The 20,831-nt window shown below is 41.4% G+C and overlaps 1 protein-coding gene across 1 annotated transcript in view; it reads left to right on the plus strand.

Annotated features, from left to right (window-relative positions):
• The first annotated feature begins 8,054 nt into the window (after positions 1-8,054).
• Positions 8,055-20,831, plus strand: part of Rasa1 (RAS p21 protein activator 1) — a 69,364-nt gene continuing 56,587 nt past the window's right edge. The window contains exon 1 of the mRNA XM_005356528.3: positions 8,055-9,111. Coding sequence (XP_005356585.1) covers positions 8,600-9,111 — 512 coding nt within the window. The 5' untranslated portion in view covers positions 8,055-8,599. The remainder of the gene's footprint in view (positions 9,112-20,831) is intronic.

Genomic DNA, 20,831 nt, shown 5'->3' on the forward strand with positions numbered 1-20,831 from the left:
ATATATCTTTTCCAGCCTTTGGCCAAAAGCAGTTTCTTTATTAATCAGTAAAAGCAACACATATACAGAAGGACTTCTCACACTATTTCCCCTTTTCTGTTTAAATAAAAAGGAAGCTTTTGACTTTAACGTAGTAAATTACATGTAAAAAAACAGGTATCAAGCAAGAATTAAGTTTTTATTATATATTTTATATTATATATTTTATTATATTTATTTTGTATTTAAAGGCTTTATTATAAATAAGTTGGATGTTCTAGAGGGCTCTTAATTTCTTTGAAGGTTGCTTTACTGCATCAGAGATTAAATTATTCTTTTAATTTTTCCATAATATTTAGGTTTTATAAATCGTTCTAAATCAGTAAGATTCATAAAGTAATCTCTGAATGAGAATGATCCCCATTAGCTCATATGTTTGAATCCTTGGTCCCCAGTTGGTGGCACTGTTGGTGGCACCCAGTTGGGTGGAGTGGCCTTGCTAGTTGAAGTGTGGCACTAGGGGAAAGCAAGGACTTTTCAAAAGGGCCGATTCCACTCCCAGTGAGTATTCTGTCTTCTCCTTGCAGCTCCCAGATGTTTCGGCTGCCACACCTTTGCTCAGACATTATGACCTCTAAGTTTCTAAAACTGTAAGTCAAATTAAATTCTTTCTTTTATGAGCTGTCTTGGTCATAGCAATAGAAAAATAACTAATACAAAAGTTGGTATCAGGAAGAGGGCTATTGCTGTGATCTGACTGAGTGGAGTGGTCCTTTGGAGGGATGTGGAAGACTTTGAGGCTTTAATAAGAAATGTATTGGGACGTTGTGAGTGGGGCTTAGTGGGCCATCCTAGTAGGATCTTGAAAGATAGTAGTGGCTGGCAGCAATGTGTTCTGTGGATGTGGAGATCAAGAGTTTTTAGAAGGCAACAATGTTGTGACTGAGCTGCAGACCAATGCTGTGGTAACCAGGCCCTTATCCTAAGGATTTGCCAGAGGCTAAATTGAAAAGCAGTATACTAATTTCTTTGGTAGAAGAATATCCTCCTGTCCCACCAATGAACAGTGCTGAGGAATGGAAGTTGAATTTGAGATTCAGCAGAACCATAGGACTCCAGGTGAACTGCTCAAGAGTTCTTTACCGGGCTTCTCTGAAACTTTTATTCCAAGATAGCTAAAGTTTCAAAGCAGGGACAGGAAAGCAATGATAGACATACAGAATAATTCTCACTACTTTCATCATATGTGCTCAGGGTACAGAAAGTCTCATCCTTCCCAATTCCTTGCCTTTTGAAATGGTAATGCATATTGTGTCATTGCATGTTGGAAGTATGTAATCTGCTTTTGACTTTTCAGGGGGTTACCATTAAGATGTCTCAGGAGAGACTCTGGACCTTTAAACGGTGTTGAGACCGAAGGGCTTATGGGGACTTTTGATGTTGGAATAAAGGTATTTGCATCATTATATGGCTTCAATCCTATAGGAGCCAGAGACTGGAATGTGGTGGTTTGAATAAGAATAGGCTCAAATAGTTGAATGCTTGTTTTCTAGCTGGTGGAACTATTTGGGAAGGAAGAGGTACTGTGTCTCTGGAGCCTGGCTGTGAGGTTTCAGAAGACTCCTGACATTCTCAGTGTTGCCCCCTCTCTGCCTCCTACTTGCAGTTTAAGATGTGAGCGCTCAGCCAGTTCTGCCACCATTTGTTATCCCAACATCATGGACTCTAATTCTTAAACAAAGCCTGGTTAAATGATTTCTTTGATAAATTGCCTTGGTCACAGTATTTTTTCATAGCGATAGAAAAGTAACATTGTTGGGTCCCTAGAGGACAGGCCTTTGCACCCCCACTTGATCTGTTTTGCACTTGAGTCAAGGGTCACTGTTCCACCCAAACTGGATCATCAGATTTCCAAGTTATAGGAATTGGGGCAGGCATGGGAACAGTGACCCTAACTAAAAATGGCCTAGACCACTTCGGTCTCCCAGCATTCTGGTAATTTGTTTATCTGGTGTCACTGGCTGCAACTGGCCCTGCAGATTTTTTCCCAGCCCCTGTCCTGGTCTCCAGCCCAGTTGCTACATAATTTGGGACGCTGGTGGTGGTGCTGTGGGCTGAGTGGTCAAGACAGCTCCTGTCTCACTCAGGACATCTCTTCCCCAGAGATTAACAGGTAGTTCTGGGAGGACATATGGATGAAAGTAACCCTCATGGCTTTCATTATCCTGCCATCTTAATATTTTTGCACTCTTCTTGGGTCTTGCTTGACCTATTCCTTGTAGGGTGGCAGTACTACTTTCTAATGGCCACTTCTTAGGCCAGAATTCTAAGGACAGGACGGAGACATCAGCCCCAGAATCTAAAATCCCATTAAATGACTTCCCATCAATAGTCAATTCCAACCGTGGCCTTTCTTTCATATGAGCTACCCAAAAGGCTGCAGTGCCAGATGATCCAAAACCCTTAGCACCCCGGCTGGACCTGGCCATGGGGTTGGAGGTGTTAACTAAGGGTACCGAGACCAATTGGGCAATACGATCCTCCTGAGGAATTACTGTAACTCCTTGAGTAACTGATGTCATAATTTTTATTTCTCCTTGATAATCTGCATCAACAACCCCAGGATGAATTTGAATTCCCCTCAAGATGGTACTGCTTCTTCCCAAGATAAGCCCCAAGGTCCCCCTAGGAAGTGGCCCAAAAACATTAGTGGGTAAAGCTTGAACCCCCATTTGGGCTGTCAAGACTGCTCGGGAGGAGGTACTGAGGTCCAGTCCTGCACTTCCTGGGGTGACGCAGGCAAGGTCTGCAATGCAAAAGGATTGCTCTGTGGAACAAACTGGCTACGGCCACTGCTGGGGTGGGACCCCTTGACTCCTGGTGTCATTGCTCCATACACTGAGGTTCTTGGGCCCTGGAGCGGGGCCCTCCACCAGTTTTCCTGCTGTTGGCCTTGGACGGGCAGAGGCCTTCATCTTTATCTGTCTTAGATCTGCAATCATTTGCCCAATGGGCCCCCCTTTTACATTGTAGGCACTTTCCTGATCTGGCAGTAGTTCCCCGAGTGAGTTGTGGACATTCCTTTTTAAAATGTCCAAGGGCACCACAGTTAAAGCAGGTTTTATCCCCAGTTGTTTGGGATCCTCGCCCAGGCCTGATGGCAGCGGCAATCACCTGGCCCTGAATGAAGTGCCAGTCAATATCCCTACAGATCTGAATGTATTTGTTTAAGCTTTTTGCCTTATGTGGCCGCAAGGCTTTCTTACAATATTTATTGGAATTTTTAAATGCCAGCTGCTTAACTATGGGCATAGCTGTGGTCACATCACCAAACAATCTCCCTGCCAACTGTAATATCCTATCCACATAGTCCTGAAATGGTTCTGAAGGCCCTTGTAAAACTTTTAACAGCTGATCCCCCGTGGTCTTGTTTGGCAGGGCTTTCCAAGCTTTGGTAGCTGCAGTTGCCATCTGGAGATATACGGCAGGATCGAGCACAATTTGATTGGCCAAGTCAGCATAAGCTCCTGCTCCAGTTAGCATGTCTAGATTGTGCTGTGCCTGTCCCACTTGCGCATTTAACCTAGCCGTTTGTAAACAATTTTCTTGATATTCTCCCCTCTACAATAAGTAATCTCCTCCCAGTAATACTGCCCGGCATAGCTGCTGCCAATGGCTAGGTGTAAGATTCAATGCCGCAAAAGACTCTACCATGGCAAGAGTAAACGTGGCCTGAGAGCCGTGTACTGCCACGGCCTCTTTCAATTGCTTCGTCTCCTTAAAGCTCAAGGCCACATGCTGTCTCAGCATCTGTCCTGGATTGTTAGGATCAGGTACCTCTATAACTGGAGCAACTATGTGCTGGGGCCGAAAACAGACACCTCCTCTTCTTCCTGAGCCCTCTTCAGCCTCCCTGTCATCTGTCAGTCCCCAACGGGACTCCCTCCTTCCCCAATCCTCATTAAAAGCATGTGGGGCTGACAGCACACATAAGGAATCCTTTGCATTACAGCGCTTCAGCCTTTTCCGAAGTTCCTTAATTTCCTCCATTAGCTGTGCTTCCTCATCAGATAAACTATTCTCTGCACTAGGGCTGAGGCTGCCTTCCCCATTTTCTGACTCGGAGGTTATTGCTATCTGGTTTTGTGCCTGAAAGCGGGCAGACTTTGGCGCTAGCCTTAGTCCTGCACCAGATTCCAAAGTTCCCCCTGGTACCTCTGACATTTCCTTTTGGTCCCTATGTGACTCTGCTGATCCCATAGCCTGTGCCCCTTCAACATTATAGTTTCAAGACATGCTCCTAATTAGAAAATGTGCTCTGAGGAATCATAATGGATGTCAACAAATGCAGTGGTTATCAGGGTTAGTGGTAATAATGGCTTCTTCAGTGGAATCTTTTGCCATTAGACAAATATACACACCAACTGGGATAGCCGAGAATGTGCGTAGATACAAACCCACTTTGGAATTCCTAAAGATAGTTATAAGTAATTTATTACTTCTCACTTAGCTGTCCCATCAACATATTTTCACATATTTGTATAAACACATTCAGGTTCTCTGCTATGCTCAATGACTGAGTCAGGATTACCTTCTTTTTTTTTTATCTACTTGATATATGGAAGATACAGAAATAGTTAGGAGTGTATTATATTAATATCTGAGTTAATAATGAAATGAGAACAAATATATTGTAAACTTTCATTACCTCCTCATGAATGCCTTTTCCTAGGTTTTTATCATTAAGTACATTTACTAATACTAAATGACCCAAACAATTTTTGTAAAATCGCAGATATAATCAATTATTTTACCGAATGTAAAAACTGTTCTGCCATCCAGGACCTTTAATACTCTCTGTGAATTGAATTAAGACTGTTACCTGATGTTAGTACACAAGTACATACCTAACACCAGTTCCTGCAGAATGTTAGTCAGTTCCCTCTCCAAACAAGTACTTTAGTGTTTAAGTAAAAATTATTCTTCAAGGCCGGGCGGTGGTGGCACACGCCTTTAATCCCAGCACTCGGGAGGCAGAGGCAGGGGGATCTCTGTGAGTTCGAGACCAGCCTGGTCTACAAGAGCTAGTTCCAGGACAGGCTCCAAAACCACAGAGAAACCCTGTCTCGAAAAACCAAAAAAAAAAAAAAATTATTCTTCAGTTTTTGACTCATGAAGCTTCAAGAACTTTAGGGACTTAACAAGAAAAAGAAGCCATAGAAGCACAACATGAAACAGGAAGTAGCAGGGAAAATATGAGCGAGGTAGAAAAGGAAAAAAGGCCAAAGGCAAAACTAAAGGAAGTAGGAACATTAAATAATTTTGGCCAAACTAAAAGGTCACAAGACATAGAAGACATTAGAGATTTAAAGAGTAGGGGCTGGAAAGATGGCTCAGCAGTTGAAGGCATTGACTGCTCTTCTAGGGGACCTGGGTTCAGTTCCCAGCACCCATATGGCAGCTAGCAACCATCTGCAACTCCAGGGTCTGAAGTCCTTTTCTGACCTCCATGGGAAAGACACAATGTCTTCTTCTAGACTCTGCAGATAACACGTGCACTTGGTACACAGTCTTGCATGCAGGCAAAAAAAAAAAAAAAAAAAAAAAAAGGAAACCACTCATGCATATAAACTGAAATATTCTAAAAGTGAGTTGCCTGGCGCTGCAAATAGGAATAAATATATATTATACATTACTCTCTCACACACAAACACACAATTTACAAATAGATATACTAGTTACTGACTGCTAGTATGAAATTTATTTCCAAAGAGGTATGGTGATGTTTATTTATGCTTTTAAAGAATGAAGCTCTGTTAAAAGCTGTGAGCATATCCAGAACTGAGCTAGGGGAAAAAGTAGACAATGGGTTGTTTCTACAGCAACGTTTTCTAGTTACATATATGTAAAAATAACTGGGAAAGATATGGAAGTGTGTAAGAGGAATCAGACTGTATTAAATATTGATACTTGAGTGCTAAAGACTTTTCAGAAAGGGAGGAGGTAGGTTTGTGATTAGAGTAGAGAGCCTGACCTGGTTTTTCAGGAAGATGCCATTTGAACATATACCAAGGAAGATGGTAAGGAGAGCTGGTCACAGATAAACCAAACCAGTTCACAGCCTAATTTCTATCTCCGAGGGTGGTGATAAGGTTTAGAGTTGGAGAAGTAGAATTTATATACCACAGGTTTTTAACCTCTGGCTTTGAAGATAGTTGGTTTGTATTTGTGCTTCAGGCATTCAGTAGGCATAGGTGGGATTTTAGTTTATATTTAAAAGAAAATCTGTTCTAAGGAACCCACTGTAAGAAGCAGTATTTCATTATTATTTCAATGATCATGGGTCTGATTCATTTTGTTCTCATTTGCTAACTGTTTTAGAATAGTACAGACCTTAGCAAACCAGTACCCACATCTTACCTATCCATCTAATGAATGACAAAGTGCTGCCTTAATAAGCATATTGCAGTATAGATAGAAGTTCTCAAATTTAAGGGTGTTAACAATCACTGGAAGGACTCATTTAAACACAAATGGTGCATTTTCCAATTCAGAAAGGCTAAGATAAAAGTTTCTTACAAGTTATTATTGGTCAGAGTTCTACCTCAGGGTAGAACCATTCCCTTAAGTAACTTACCTTCACCTCCTCAGCTGACACACTGCAGAAGTGGCACACACCACCGTTTGTGTTGGATTGTTGCTAAAGACAGCATATACCAGAATACGCAGCCTGATGGTGGGGATGTCCTGCACGTACATTGTCATTTCCTTTAATGGTACCCTCACCCCCTTTTCTCTGGTACCTCAACCTCTTGCCATCTTCAACAGGTTGGCTTGGTCAAACTTTCCAGAGAAAATATGATCAGTATTCAGCGGCATTCAACCTGACATTCTCGAGAAGGTAGTACAGTCCATGAATTCTGAAGGACAAATTCCTAAAACAAATAATTTCAAATAATCAGAATGGCCTCTTTCTATGAATTTCTATGAACTATCTGCTCTCTTTATCATCTAACTATATATTCGTGTGTGGCACACACCTTATATGAAAACATTTAGAAATTGCACCTGCACTGAATCTGTACTATTTTTGCTCTTATTCCTCAACAATAATTACATAAAGGAATTTAGGTCATATTAAGTATTGAGAATTACCTATCAGTGATTTAACATATGGGAAAATATGCACAAATTATCTAAGATACTAAATCATAATCATGTTCTGGAATTCACCAGAGCTCTGGAAGTTATCCCCATGGAACGCCAAAAGTTAATACCTTGTGAGCGTGTATGAATGTATATACACACACGTACATAAACAAAACCTTTCCTTTGGGTACATTAAAAGTGACATCGATCTGTGTTTGGTAGTTTTGGAAAGTTCAGACTTTGATATGCCTTGCAGAATCTTGCATCCAAACTAGGACAAATTACATTTATGATTTGTTTTCTGTGGCACTTTTTTTACCCCCACACTTCTTTCCTATCTGTTGTGCAAACGTGTGGGAGAGACGGCCCGTAAAGGGAACTTAAGTATATAGTGGTAGCAGTCTGCCTCTGTTTCAACCTTCACAGTTTCCTCTGGCTCCTTTCACCAATTTTTTTTCTTGACTCCCAGATTCTAGGTTTGAATTATTTATATCATGCAACGAAAAGGAATAAGCTAGGACTCCTTTGAACTTCGTCGCCGATTGCACCGGTGGCTGAGACCATTTTTCTAAAAAGTTAGAAAGTAGGGAATGGATTTCCTGGCATCATCCTTTCCTTCCCTCTTCCTCCTCGTCCCTCCAGTCCCTCGGGCCTGGAGATTCTCGCCCCATTAACAAACAAAGCCGGGCGAGGTAAGCTCTCCCGGAGCCCCTTGGCGTGGACGGACCGCGCCACGCATCGCTCGCGGCTGGGTTGGCGAGCGTGCCACGCCTCCGAGCGCGCGCCCGCCGCTTCCTGCCCGGCTGCTTTTCCCTCGCCGCCCTCCGGCCGCGCGCCCGGAAGGCGCCTGCGCAGAGGCCTCGGGCTTCTGCTCCCCTCCCTTCCTCCCCGGCCCGCCCTCCTTTCTCTCTCTCACTCGGGTTTCGCTCCGGAGAGCGGCCCGGAGGCAGCCGTCGAGCCGGGTTCTGCGCGCCCGCCCCCTTCCTCCGCCCCTCCCTGCGCTCGGGTCTCCAGCCGGCAGAGATGAGGCTGCGGCGGCCGCGGCTCCGGCAGCCCCGGCGGTGGCTGCGGTGGGGGCGGCCGGAACCCGGGCCTTGAGGCGCGGCGGCGGCGGAGGAGGCAGCGCTGCCCCGGCCGCTGCACGGGCTCCCCTTCCTCTTTAGCGCAGTCAGGAAGTTTGGCGCCCTGTGCATGTGTGCGCGTGAGTGTGGGTGTGCGCGGCCAGCTCGGGTAGCGTTTCTACAGGCGCTGGGCTTTTTTGCCCGCGTCGCTTCCCGTAAGCCAGCCGCCGCGGAGCTTGGGCTGTGGCCGGAGGAGGGGGCGCGGCGGCGGGCGCTCTCCTTTTGTTGTTGTTTCCTCTGCTTGGAAAGCTGCAAGGGGACGCGCCTGGGTGGGGCGGCTCGCAGCCCGGGCCTGCTGGCCCCCGGGGCTCCCGGGCGGCCGGGGTAGCTAGAGGAGAGCGGGCTTCAACATGATGGCGGCTGAGGCCGGCAGTGAGGAAGGCGGCCCGGCCACCGCGGGGGCCGGAGGAGGCGCGGCCGCGGGCTCCAGCGCCTACCCGGCGGCGTGCCGGGTGAAGTTACCCTCGGTCCTGCCGGTGGCCGCCGCCCCCTGCCCAGGCCTGGCGGACACCGACCTGGCTGCGGCCCTGGGCGGTGGAGCCGCGTTGGGGTCCGGGTTCCTTGGGACGGGGCCAGTGGCGGGTGCCCTGGGGGGCGCCGCGCTGCCCGGCGGTGCTGCTGCTGGCGTGGTGGGTGCTGCTGCTGCCGGACCTGCCGGAGATGTTGCTTTCACCAAGGGGACTCTGTCGTTGGCTGCTGAGACCCTCGGGCCGGGTGGCGGGTTCCCTCCTCTGCCGCCGCCTCCGCTGCTGCCCCCTTTGGGCTCCGGCCTGGGGACGGTGGATGAAGGTGACTCTCTGGATGGACCAGAATATGAGGAGGAAGAGGTGGCCATACCGCTGACCGCACCTCCAACTAACCAGTAAGTCAGAAATGCTGTTGAGGAATTGTGGAAGCTGGCTCCATGAAAGACATGGGCAAGAAGGAACAAAACATACCATGCTCTTGCGGGTGTAATTTGTTTAAAAAGTTATGAAGTTTCAGGTTCCATGTATAGGGATTTAATTTGATCAGTCATCTTCCCTACAGGCACTGTCCCAGGCCTCCTCGTGTATTTATTGCTCTTCTGGGACGACGTAAACTTTTAAGATTGGAAGCTGGGGAAACTGTATCCAGTGAGAACCGGATATGGTTCGGCCCCTTCCTAATTGAGATAGTGGCCGGTCTTCAGCAGATCTTGGCACTATAAAGGCAGCCACCGTCCATGCTAACTCCCATGCTCCTTGCTCAAGCTAGATTTTAGTGGGAACCGTGTTTAAATGGTATTGCATTAATGGAAGCTGGAAATTCAGTAGTCAGGATGCTTTGTTTTTGCTGCAGTTACAAGTCCCTATTTACCGTCTACTGGGAGCGGTATGATTCAGAGAAAAGACTAGATCCCTTTGGAAAGCTGCAGAGTATGGAAAGAAGTTCTGTGAATTACAGGTGCAATTAAGGGTGCACATGCTGAACACTAACTGGTTCCTTCAGATTATTTGTTAGCATTCGTGTAATACTTCTGTACTGAGACAGTATAAAAATGTTAAAATAAAACAAATTAATACTGCTCTCACACTTTGGTAGTGGTTGATACGGTATTGTTTGGAAATTAATTTTAATAGTTTATTGTGACATAATCAGGACACGTGGCTTTCCCCTTTAAGTTAGGCTTGTCTCCTTAATGTGTTCTTTTCATAAGTGAAATGGGTATGCATTTGTAAATGTAGGTTGATCTCGATGAGAAGATGTTGAAATGCCAAGTGGCAATAATTGGCAAAACGTGTTATAGAGCCTTCGAGTCTGTCATAATTGGCCTTTAGAATTTCAACAACATTGGTGAATATTAGGGAAAAAGATTTGGTTCATATACTGACACTTTCTGAACACTTAAGAAGTTTTCTTTGGGAGGGTCAACTTCTTAAGAGGCTTAAGAAATATCTTTAAAAGAATCAGGGAAACATTTTGTAAATGCTAATCCACTTTTGATTTAAGCTACATTTTCTGCTCTTTTAATGGGTGTTGTGATTGGGAAATGAAAGAATGCTTGGTGTTTGTTGTGTCTGCAAACTTCCCACCTATGGTGAAATTCAGCACAAAGTGTAAGCTCTCTTTCTAATTTCATTCTAATTTGTGTCTTTGTATTGCAGTCTGTCCCAGGAATGTTCTGGAAGTGTTAGAAAATTTGCAGCATTGTATATAATATACCTTTTTGCCAAATTAATTATGTTTTTATAATAATAAAATACAGTTTTTAATACTGAAAGAATGTGGTTCTGCACCATTTTTGTAATTGAATTAATTTAGGCATATTTAGAATCTTTTTGGTTTTTTGGAGACACACTTTCTCTGTGCAACAGCACTAGCTGTCCTGAACTAGCTCTTTAGACCAGGCTACAATGGAACTCAGAGATCTGCCTGCCTCTGCCTCACTCTTTTTAAAAGGCATTTGAAGCTTTAGCTATTTTTATTTTATGAGTGTTTGCCTACATGTATGTATGTGCATAGTGACAATATCCAGTGACCGAGGCCAGAAGAGGGAGGGCATGAGAGTCCCTGGAACAGGAGTTACAGATGGTTGCTGCTCTGTGGGTGGGGGGACCGAACACTGCTCCTCTGTAGGAACAGCAAGTGCTTTGAGCTGCTGAGCTATCTCTCCCGTCCCAGTATATTATTCTTAAATTATTTCCAGTGGATTCATTTATTTTATTTTGTTCTTTAAAACAGGCTGTCTTCCTAGTGTAGGATGGTTTGGAACTCACCACGTTGTTCAAGCTACCCTTGATTTGTGGTGATCGATCCCTCTAGGCTTTTAAAGAGGAATTTAAAGTTGAGAGCAAAGTTGAATGGAAAAATACAAATTCTCACACTAAATTTTTAAGACCAAGTGTGATTATTTGGGGGAAAATTTTGTTTGTGGAAAGTCTATTAGTGATTTTCATTATTTTAAAATATATTTAGAAAGAAACATAAAATTTGACCAAGTTGTTCATATTCTAAAAAGTCTTCTATACTTCTCATATTTTTACATATATATCCTTGTTATTTTTGAGATTGTAATTTAATTACAAATAACATTAATTTCTCCTTCCCCATTCCTCCCCCAAAACCCTCCCATATATATCTCCCTGACAGCCTTCAAATTTATAGTCTCTTTTCATTATTACTGCATGCATATAGATATTTGTTTGTACATATATATTTCTTGATATAACCTGTTGAGTCATATTTAACTTTCATAATTTTTTTAGTGCTGGGAATCAAACTCAGAGCTTTCCAGTTGTTAGAAAAGTTTTCTACTACCAAGCTGTATGTCTCCCTCTGCAAATTTTCTAGTATGGTTTTAAAATTTACCACTGATTATACAAATTCACTCCTTTCTTTTTAAAATAAGATTTATTCTTGATAGTCTGAAGTGGGTTGTAGGGAAGCTCAACTCCATGCAGTGTTCAGGGGACTCAGTTTCCTCTGTCTAGTGCAGTGGTTCTCTTGGAGTCAAACCACCCTTTCATGGGATGATTCATAACAGTATCAAAGTTATAGTTAGGAAGTTGCAACAAAAATTTTGGGTTGGGGGTCACCACAACAAAAAGAATTGCTTTAAAGAGTTGCATTGTTAGGAAGATTGAGAACCACTGTACTAATGGTTCCATCATCTTCTTTTCTATTTGATGTGTGTGTATGTATGTGTGAGTGTGGTACACACATGTGATGATGTTTGCTCACGTATGTGTGAATGTTCATGCCTGTGTGTATGGTACAAAAAAAAGACTGTCAGGTGTTCTCTTGTCACTTTTCATCTCGTTCCTTTGAAGCCAGGTCTCCCTAAACCTTGAGATCTGATTCATTTTGGCAAGGCCAGCAGCCAGCACATATTGTATTCCAATAAATAAATAATTCTGCCAAATAACTATAATTTTCTTATCATAAAAGAAAATTCTTACTAATTCTTTTGGTATAGGGATACCCTTATTGGTAGCAGGTGATTAATGTTTTGCTGTTTTTTTTTTTTTTTTTTTTTTTAATCAAAGATCTCAAGATGTTGCCCAAGATGAGGTTGAATTTTTGGTCTCAAGTGATCATTCTGTTTGAGGATCCTGAGTAGCTGGTATTATAGGGATGGCCATGTCACTGGCTCAGAAAACTATTTTACTTAATTTTTTATTTATTTACTTATTTGAGACAAACTCTTACAATGTGCCGCAGCTTGGTCTTTAGAACTCTGTCTTGAATATTGGGATAATAGGTGTGCTGTCTTTTGAGCTCAAGTGCTGCTTTAGGACAGGGCTTAAACTTTTTCCACTCCTGACGCTTTTTGCCCATTTTTGTTACAAAGGTGTCAAACACACAAGCATATAAATCAAACAGTTACCGATAATCACTCATAAAGAAAATATATTTTCAACAGTTTTTCGATTATATAATTTATTAAAGACAAATTGCAAATTAAAATAGATATTTTCATCTAAGGAATTAAGTCTTGACTGAATATTTGATACTGGTTTATAGTTGTCAATGGTGAGAATGTTTTTCGTGGGAGAGTCAAGATAGGAAAAAAGGCAAATGCAAGTTGCATCCATAAGAATAAAATGATAAATTGCCTTTCAGCTAGAAGCAGTTTTTAGTTACTGTTGTCTGATGTGATACTGCACATCAGTGCAGGTTATGGTGTGGTGTTTGAGTGTGTAGATACTGGCAGGTGTAGTGCTGTAGAATCACGTGCAGTGTTTTTGGTTTTACAGGAAGTTAAAAATAGTTGTTAGAACAGCTTAATGATTATCTTTTTTTAAAATGTCTTCACACTTTCAGCAGGATTTGAGGCATTTAGATGATTGTATTTTTTTTTTAATGAGTTAATAAAAGAACACGGGGGAAATAGATGAGGTATTGTTGAGGGAATTAAGATAAAAATTAGTCTATAGAGATGTGTAAGTAACCTTTTCAGATTCATAGTATAGTTGTTTGAGGAATTAAAATACTGAAAGTAAATGGAAGAATGGCATTGAAATTTCTTAACATAATCTGGTTGGAAAGTTTGATGCTTACTTTGTAGTGTTGATGGTTGCTATTGTATTCATGATACAATAATCATTAATGACAGAGGGAACCCTGTCAGGTATAGAAACAAAATTCTGAGTAGCATCTTAGGTTCACATAACTACGTAATGGTAGATCTGAGATGGAATCCTGTCTTATAAATTTTCAGATTTATTTATATGCAAAAAATTTTCATAACTGTTGGCTTCATTTTGTTTTTGAGGGGTAGCAAGGCAAAGTCTTAGTACCCCAGATTTACTAATCATTTGCGCATGCATATGCACGCACACATACGCACACCCCTCCACTCCCCACATACATATATACACGCACACATATACACACAAGCCATTCATTCCTTCCACGTTTCTTGCTATGTAGCTCAGCTTCCTTGGCCTAGAACTCATTATTTCTCTTGCTTCTCCTGAGTGCTGGGATTCATTGTGTGTACTGTCATGCCCAGCTTACAGATTTTGTTACTTATTTTTTATAACTATACAATGAGAGTTGATGCTTGTATAATTGGGAAAACTTGAGTGATGGAGAAAATACAGATTATTTTTTATCCAAAATACGTGGGGCAAGTATTTGAAATTTCAATTTGTCAAATTCTGGAATATATGTGTACATTTTATCAATCCAGCTGGATATGCTGACTTTGAATCCACTTAAAAATTTGGTATTTAGATTAGGAATACTCAATCTGTACTTTGTAATAGAACTTTTTCGTCAGAACTGCTGATTCTCCAATAATGACACAGACTTATTATTTATGAAAATTTGGCCGATAGCTTAGGCTTGTTTCTAACTAGTTCTTATAACATAAATTAACCCAATTTTATTAATTTACTTTCTGCCTTGTGCCTTTATTATGTCATCTCTATAGTGTCCATCCTGCTCAATCTGTACCTCATAGTGTCTCTGCCCTTCCTCCCAGCATCCTTTGTGCCTGGAAATCCAGCCTAATGACTGGCTGTTTAGCTTTTTATTAAACCAGTCAGAGTGACATCTTCACAGTGTACAAAAAGATTATTCTACAACAGTACTTTGCTTGTTTTTCTTTGTTTTGTCTCAATCTATGATAGAGAACACACATATGCACTATGTAAAAATAATACCTCAAGGCTATCTATCATTCCTGTTGTTGTTCTGAGTAAAATTATGTCCCTGCCAGTGTTCATCTTAAAGCCCTCACCCGTGGCATGGCTATATTTGCAGATAGTGCCTTTAAAGTGGTAATTATATTAAACAAGTTCATAAATAGCATGGTTCACAAATTTAGCAGCACTGTCTTTTAGGAGAGATGCTGGGAGTGTGCACATACAGAGGATATCATGTCACGATAATGAAAAGTTCACCATCTGGTGCAAAGGAGAGAAGCCAGCCTTATTATACCCTGTTTTTTTAATTTCTAGCTTCCAGAACAGTGAAACAGTAGTTTCTGTTGTTCAGGCCGCTTAGACTGTACTATTCTTGTTTGTTATTGTTTTTTTATGGCAGCCTGAATTAAAACGTGGTTAATTTGAGTTAATAGTAAAAATTTGAGTTGGATAATTTTTTGGAGGTGATTAAGCAAACATTACTTTGAGAAGATTTGTCGTTTTATTCCCTTCTATCTCTGTAGGAAAGAAAAGCTTGTGTTATTTTACACTTTTTCTTTGTCAATAACATTTCTCTTTTGGCTATATCTATGTTGACAAGGTAAGGCACATTCAGATGGAAATACATTTAAATTCATGTCTGTAATTGTATGAAAAGAACCTTCACATGATTATGATAGGTATTGAAAAGTGTATCGATGGAATTTTCTGATGTGTTTTAAGTTTTGATTTTTTTTTTTTTTGAGACAAGGTTTCTCTGTAGCTTTGGTGCCTGTCCTGGAACTAGCTCTTGTAGACCAGGCTGGCCTCGAACTCCCAGAGATCCACCTGCCTCTGCCTCCTGAGTGCTGCTGATTAAAGGCATGCGCCACTGCCGCCCTGCTGAATAAATTTTTATTACAGTATTTTCATCTTTCATAACAATGTATTTTGATGACTTCCACTCCTCCCGTTAACTACTCTACATCCTTCTTACATCCTCCTTCACCTTCCTTTAGCCTCTTACCCCACTCCCCACACAACTCACTGAGTTTGATTTGTGATGCCCATATATTCATGAATGCGAGATCATCCGTTTGAACATGGTTGACATACCAGGGACAGCACCCTTAAAGAGAATGGACCCTTCCTTCACTAGCAGCTGTCAACTGTCAGGAGTTACTTGGGTGGGTACCTCTCTACCAGATCGTTGACTGGCCTGATCCTACGCAGGCCACCAGCCACAGCTGCCTGAGTTCATGAGCGCAGTAGTTCTGGTGTGTCCAGAAGAGAACCATTTTGCCCCAGTCTTCTCCTGATCTGGTTTTTTTATGCTTTATTCTGAGATATTCCCCGAGCCTTGGGAGATTTGTGATGATTTGTGATGAGATTTTGGGTTAATTGCTGAGTACTTCATGGCCAGATATTCTCTGTGTGTGGACCAGTTGTGAGTTTCTGCATTACTGCTCTCGACTGCACAAAGAAATTCCTTGGATGACATCTAAGAGCGGGACTTACCTGGGTATGAATATATATATTTTTCTAATTAAAAAATTTCCCGTTTTGTGTGGATGTATGCATCATGTATGGGTGTTCACACCACTGCATATGTATAGAGATTAGAGGGCAACTTGTGGGAGTTGCTTCTCTCCTTCCACCGTGTGAGCTCTGGAGATCAAACTTAGGTCAGCAGGCTTGGTGGCAGGTGTCTTTATAGCTGTGTCATTTTATCATCCTCAACCTTCTTTTAACATCCTTGTTCTCTAGTGCATCTGTCTCAAACTAAAGAAAAGGGCTTAGAAAGATTCTTCTTAACACTTGATTTTTTTTGTGAGTGTAATTTATTAGACTGGGCTCATGATCAAGAATCTTGTATAATAGAACCATATCTGTTCTTTGTCCTGTACTGTGAGATGTTGATTTTTCAGTTTTTAAGATAACATTTCTCTTGAAGTGATTGAACATTTAGCGTGACACTAAGAACGCAATTATAGTTCTAGGTGTGGTGGTGCACACCTTTAATCCCAGCACTCAGGAAGCAGAGGTTGACAGTTTCTGAGTTTGAGGCCAGTATGGTGTGTATAGTGACTTCTAGCACAGCCAGAGATACTTAGTGAGACCCTGTATCAAAAAAACAAACCAAACCGAAACAGCAGCAACAACAACGAAAAAGAGCACTTTTTAAATCAGTTTTATTATTATTATTTTGGTTCCATACTTTTAAAAATGAAATTTTTGTTTTTGGAGATTATGATAAAATGGCATTATTTTTCACCTTCCCTTTCCTCCCTCCAAACCCATCCATATACTCCCTTACACTCTTTCAAATTCATGGCCCTTTATTCTCCCACCTGTTGTTATAAAATACATATATATATCTAAATACACAAATGTGGCTTGCTCAGTTTGTGTAATGTTTGTATGCTTGCAAGATTGGTTGTTTGGTATAGGATGGCAATTGGTATGCACTTCCATTTAGGAAGGTTTGTTTTCTCCCTCCCAATATTCCATAGTTGCCTGTGTTTTGTATAGGGTTGAGGCCTCTTGGGCTTTCCCCCATCCACATTAGCGTGTGTGTTCTTGCCCTTGTTCAGCTCAGGTTTAGGCGGTTATTTTGGTGAGACTGTAGGTGTAGCTTCTGACATTCCTAGAAGGCACAGTCCCACAGCAAAGTCTCTGATGCTCTGACTTACAATTTTAGCAGTGTTTCTTGAGCCTCAGGTTCAGGAGATGTTTAGTAGATGTGTATATACATTGGACCTGGGCTCCACAACTTTCCGCCTTGAATGGTTTATGGTTTTCTGTAATGGTCTGTGTCTATTGCAAAGAGAGATTTCCTTGAGGTGGTGAGAACTACACCTGCCTGTGGGAATAAGGACAGGACAAATACCTAGAATGTAGATGGGAATTGTGTTGGTTTAGTAAAGTGGATTTTGTAGGTTCTTCTCTAAGATCATGACTTTAGTAACCCTGGTGAGTTGGCTAGGTTTCAAGTACCAGGCATGATTACTGTGTTGCTGAATGGGTCTTAAGGCCTATTAGAGAGCTGCTGGTTACCCCATGGTATACATGCTACTACTGTAGCCTTAAGATTATTGTGCCATTCTGGTCACTGCTGTGGTTCATAGGTATCATAGCTGGGCAGGTCTGTTGGTTGCTTCCCTTCTTTGGAAGCTGCATGGTGCTTTTTTGTACCATGAAAGGTAGTCCTCAGGGAGGAGGCATTTCAGGTCAGGGTGTCTTCAGCTGCAGAGGCCATACCTCTGAGAGGCAAACAGGCCATAGCAATAGCCTGTGATGTTTTGGGAGTTTTTTGGACAACTCTGACCAATAACTCAAAAGAGGTAGGTCTTGACACAGTCTCAGCCCAGGCGAGACTATATATTTGTTCTTCTACACAGACTTGTGTGCATTATAGGCTGCTTCTCTCTTTTCACATAGATAGTAAATAGTATGGTTTCTTAGAACTTTTCACAGATCCTTACTGTTATTTTTCCCTCCCTACCCCCTCCCTAATCGAAGATTACTTCCACCTCCTGTTTCCCAATCAGATCACTTGTACTCTACTTTTCTTCTTTTCTATTGCTCCCCAACCTGTCAATGGTCCCTTTTACTTACTTGGTTTTTTTAGTTACTTTAGGCTGTATACTCACATCTGACCATTTGGCTCTAGAAGCCTCTAATAAGAGAGAACATGGACCTTAGCCTTTCTGGATCTGGGTTACCTCACCCAGTATAATCTTTTCTAGTTCTATCCATTTACCTGCAAAGTTTATGATTTATTTTTTCATTTCAGCCACATAGTATTCCATAGCATATGTGCACCACATTTTCATTATCCATTTTCAGTTGTAGAACATTTAGGTTCTTTTTATTTCCTGGTTATTGTGACTAGAGCAGCAGTGAACATAACTAAGCGAGTATCTGTGGACTGTGAAGACTAGTCCTTTGAGCGTATTCCAAGGAGTTGGCTGGGACTTATGGTAGGCTTATTTTTAGCTTTTTGAGAATTATCCACACTGATTTCCAGTGTCTGGATGAGTTTGCAATCCCACCAACAGTAAAGGAGGTCAGCTTTTCCTCACATCTCCAGCTTTTGTTGTCAGTTGTTTTGCTGACTTTGCCAATTTAACTGGGATTAGATGAACTATCAAAGTTTTAATTTGCATTTCCCTAATTACTAGCAATGATGAATACTTTAAAAGATATTTCTTAGTCATTTTGTTTTCTGCCTTTGAACATTCTCTGTTTAGATCCCAGGCCCAATCTTTGAATGGGCCTTTTTTTTTTTTTTTGAGACAGGTTTCTCTGTGTAGCTTTGGAGCTTGTCCTGAGTCCTGGAACTAGCTCTTGTAGACCAGGCTGACCTCGAACTCACAGAGATCTGCCTGCCTCTGTCTCCAGAGTGCTGAAATTAAAGGCATGTGCCATCACCACATGGCTTTCTTTTGTTTTTTGAGTTCTTTATGTATTTTGGATATTAATCCACTGTCAGATGAATAGCTGTCAAAAATTCTCTCAAGTTCTGTGGGCTTTCTTGTCACACAGTTGATTGTTTAGCTGTGCAGAATCTTTTTGTTTTATGTTAATTGTTGGCCTTAATTTTTGGGGAAATGAAGGCCTAGTCAGGAAAGTCTTTTCTACACTTGTATCGTATAGGGTACTGCTTATGTTTTCTTGTAGCTGTTTCAGGGGTTCAGATTTCAAGTTTAGGTCTTTGATCTTTCTGGAGTTAGTTTTTACAGATACAGGTTGTGTTGAGTGGTTTTATGTCAACTTGATACAAGTTAAAGTCATTTGAGAGCGGGGAACCGCAATTAAGAAACTGGCACCATAAGATGAGGCAGTAGACAAGCCTATAGGGCATTTTCATAATTAGTGATTGATAGGGGAAGTCCCCAGTCCATTGTGGGTGCCAGTTGTCCGGCAGTGGTCCTGGTTTCTATTAGAACGAAGGCTGGGTAAGCTATGAGGAACAAACCGGTAAGCTACACTATTCAGTGTGACCTGTGTATCAGCTTCTGCTTCTAGGTTCCTGTCCTGTTTGAGTTCCTGTCCTGACTTCCCTCAGTGATGAGTGCTGTAGAAGTGTGAGCTGAATAACCTCTTTCCTCCCCAAGTAGCTTTGGTTGTGGTGTTTCACCATAGCAATGCAATAGTAATTCTTAAAACACAGGTCTAATTTCATTCTTCTGCACATGGACTTCCAGTTGTCCCAGCATTCTTTGTTGAAGATGCTTTCGTTTTTCCAGTGTCTTTGTCAAATGTCAGTGGCTGAAATTATGTGTGCCCATGTTGGAACTCTGATTTTGTTCCATTGGTCTACATGTCTGGTTTTTTTGTTTGTTTGTTTGTTTGTTTTTTTGCTAGTACTCTGTGTGTGTGTACATATATACATGCATACATAATACATATACGTGTGTATATATAATATTATTGCTGTGTCTCTGTGATATTTTAGGGTCTGGAATTATAATTATTTTGCTCTTTTTGCTCAGCTTTGCCTTGGCTGTTTAGGATCTTTTGTAGTTCCATATAAATTTTATAATAGTTTTTTTCTTCTATATCTGTGAAGAATGAGGTGAGGATTTTAATTGGGATTGCATGAATCTGTAAATACCTTTTGAGAAGGTCATTTTTACAGTTTTAATTCTAAATCCATAAGCATTGGTTATCTTTCCATTTTTATTGTCTTTCTCATCTCCTTCGGAGCTTTAAAGTATGATTGTAGAGGTTTTCCTTGGCTAGGTGTACCCCCAGGTGTTTCATTTTCTTTAAGGCTGTTGGAATGGTCATGTGTCCATGTTCTCCTCGTATGTGTTTGTTGTTGGTGGCAAGAAGAGCTCTTGATTTTGTAAGTTGAGTCTATCCTGCCACACTGTGAATTTACTTTCAGTGTCCAGATTTTTCTAGTAGAATTTTTGGGATCTCTAATGTATACTATCATGCCATCTGTAAATAGGAATGCTTTGACTTCTTTATTTGTATTCCTGTAATTTCCATTTGTTGCCTTACTGCTCCAGCTAATACTTCAAATACAATATTAACAAGGAGTGGGGAATGGACATCCTATCTTATTTTTAACTTTCAGTGGTATTGCTTCAAGCTTTTCTCTGTTTAGGAATATATTGGCTCTAGGCTTCCCATGTATAGCTATTATTACATCGGGGTGTGTTTTCTTTAGTTCTACATTCTCTAGAATTTTTATAGTGGCATGTTGGATTTTCTCAAAGACCCTTTCTATAGCTATTGCGATGATCATGTGCTTTTTTGCCTTTATGTCCATTTTTGTGGTTTATTACATATTTTGACTTGTATATGTTGAACTCTCTATTAAAGGGATAAAAGCTTAATTTGGTCATGGTGTATATCTGTATTCTGTTTGCAGGTATTTTTTTGAGCATTTTTGAGTCCATGTTTGTAAGTGATCCTGGCCAGCAGATCTTTTCTTTCCTCCTCTCCTCTCCTCTCCTCTCCTCTCCTCTCCTCT

This window comes from Microtus ochrogaster, chromosome 19 (genome assembly GCF_000317375.1).
Source record: "Microtus ochrogaster isolate Prairie Vole_2 chromosome 19, MicOch1.0, whole genome shotgun sequence".
In the NCBI taxonomy this organism is placed as follows: domain Eukaryota; kingdom Metazoa; phylum Chordata; class Mammalia; order Rodentia; family Cricetidae; genus Microtus; species Microtus ochrogaster.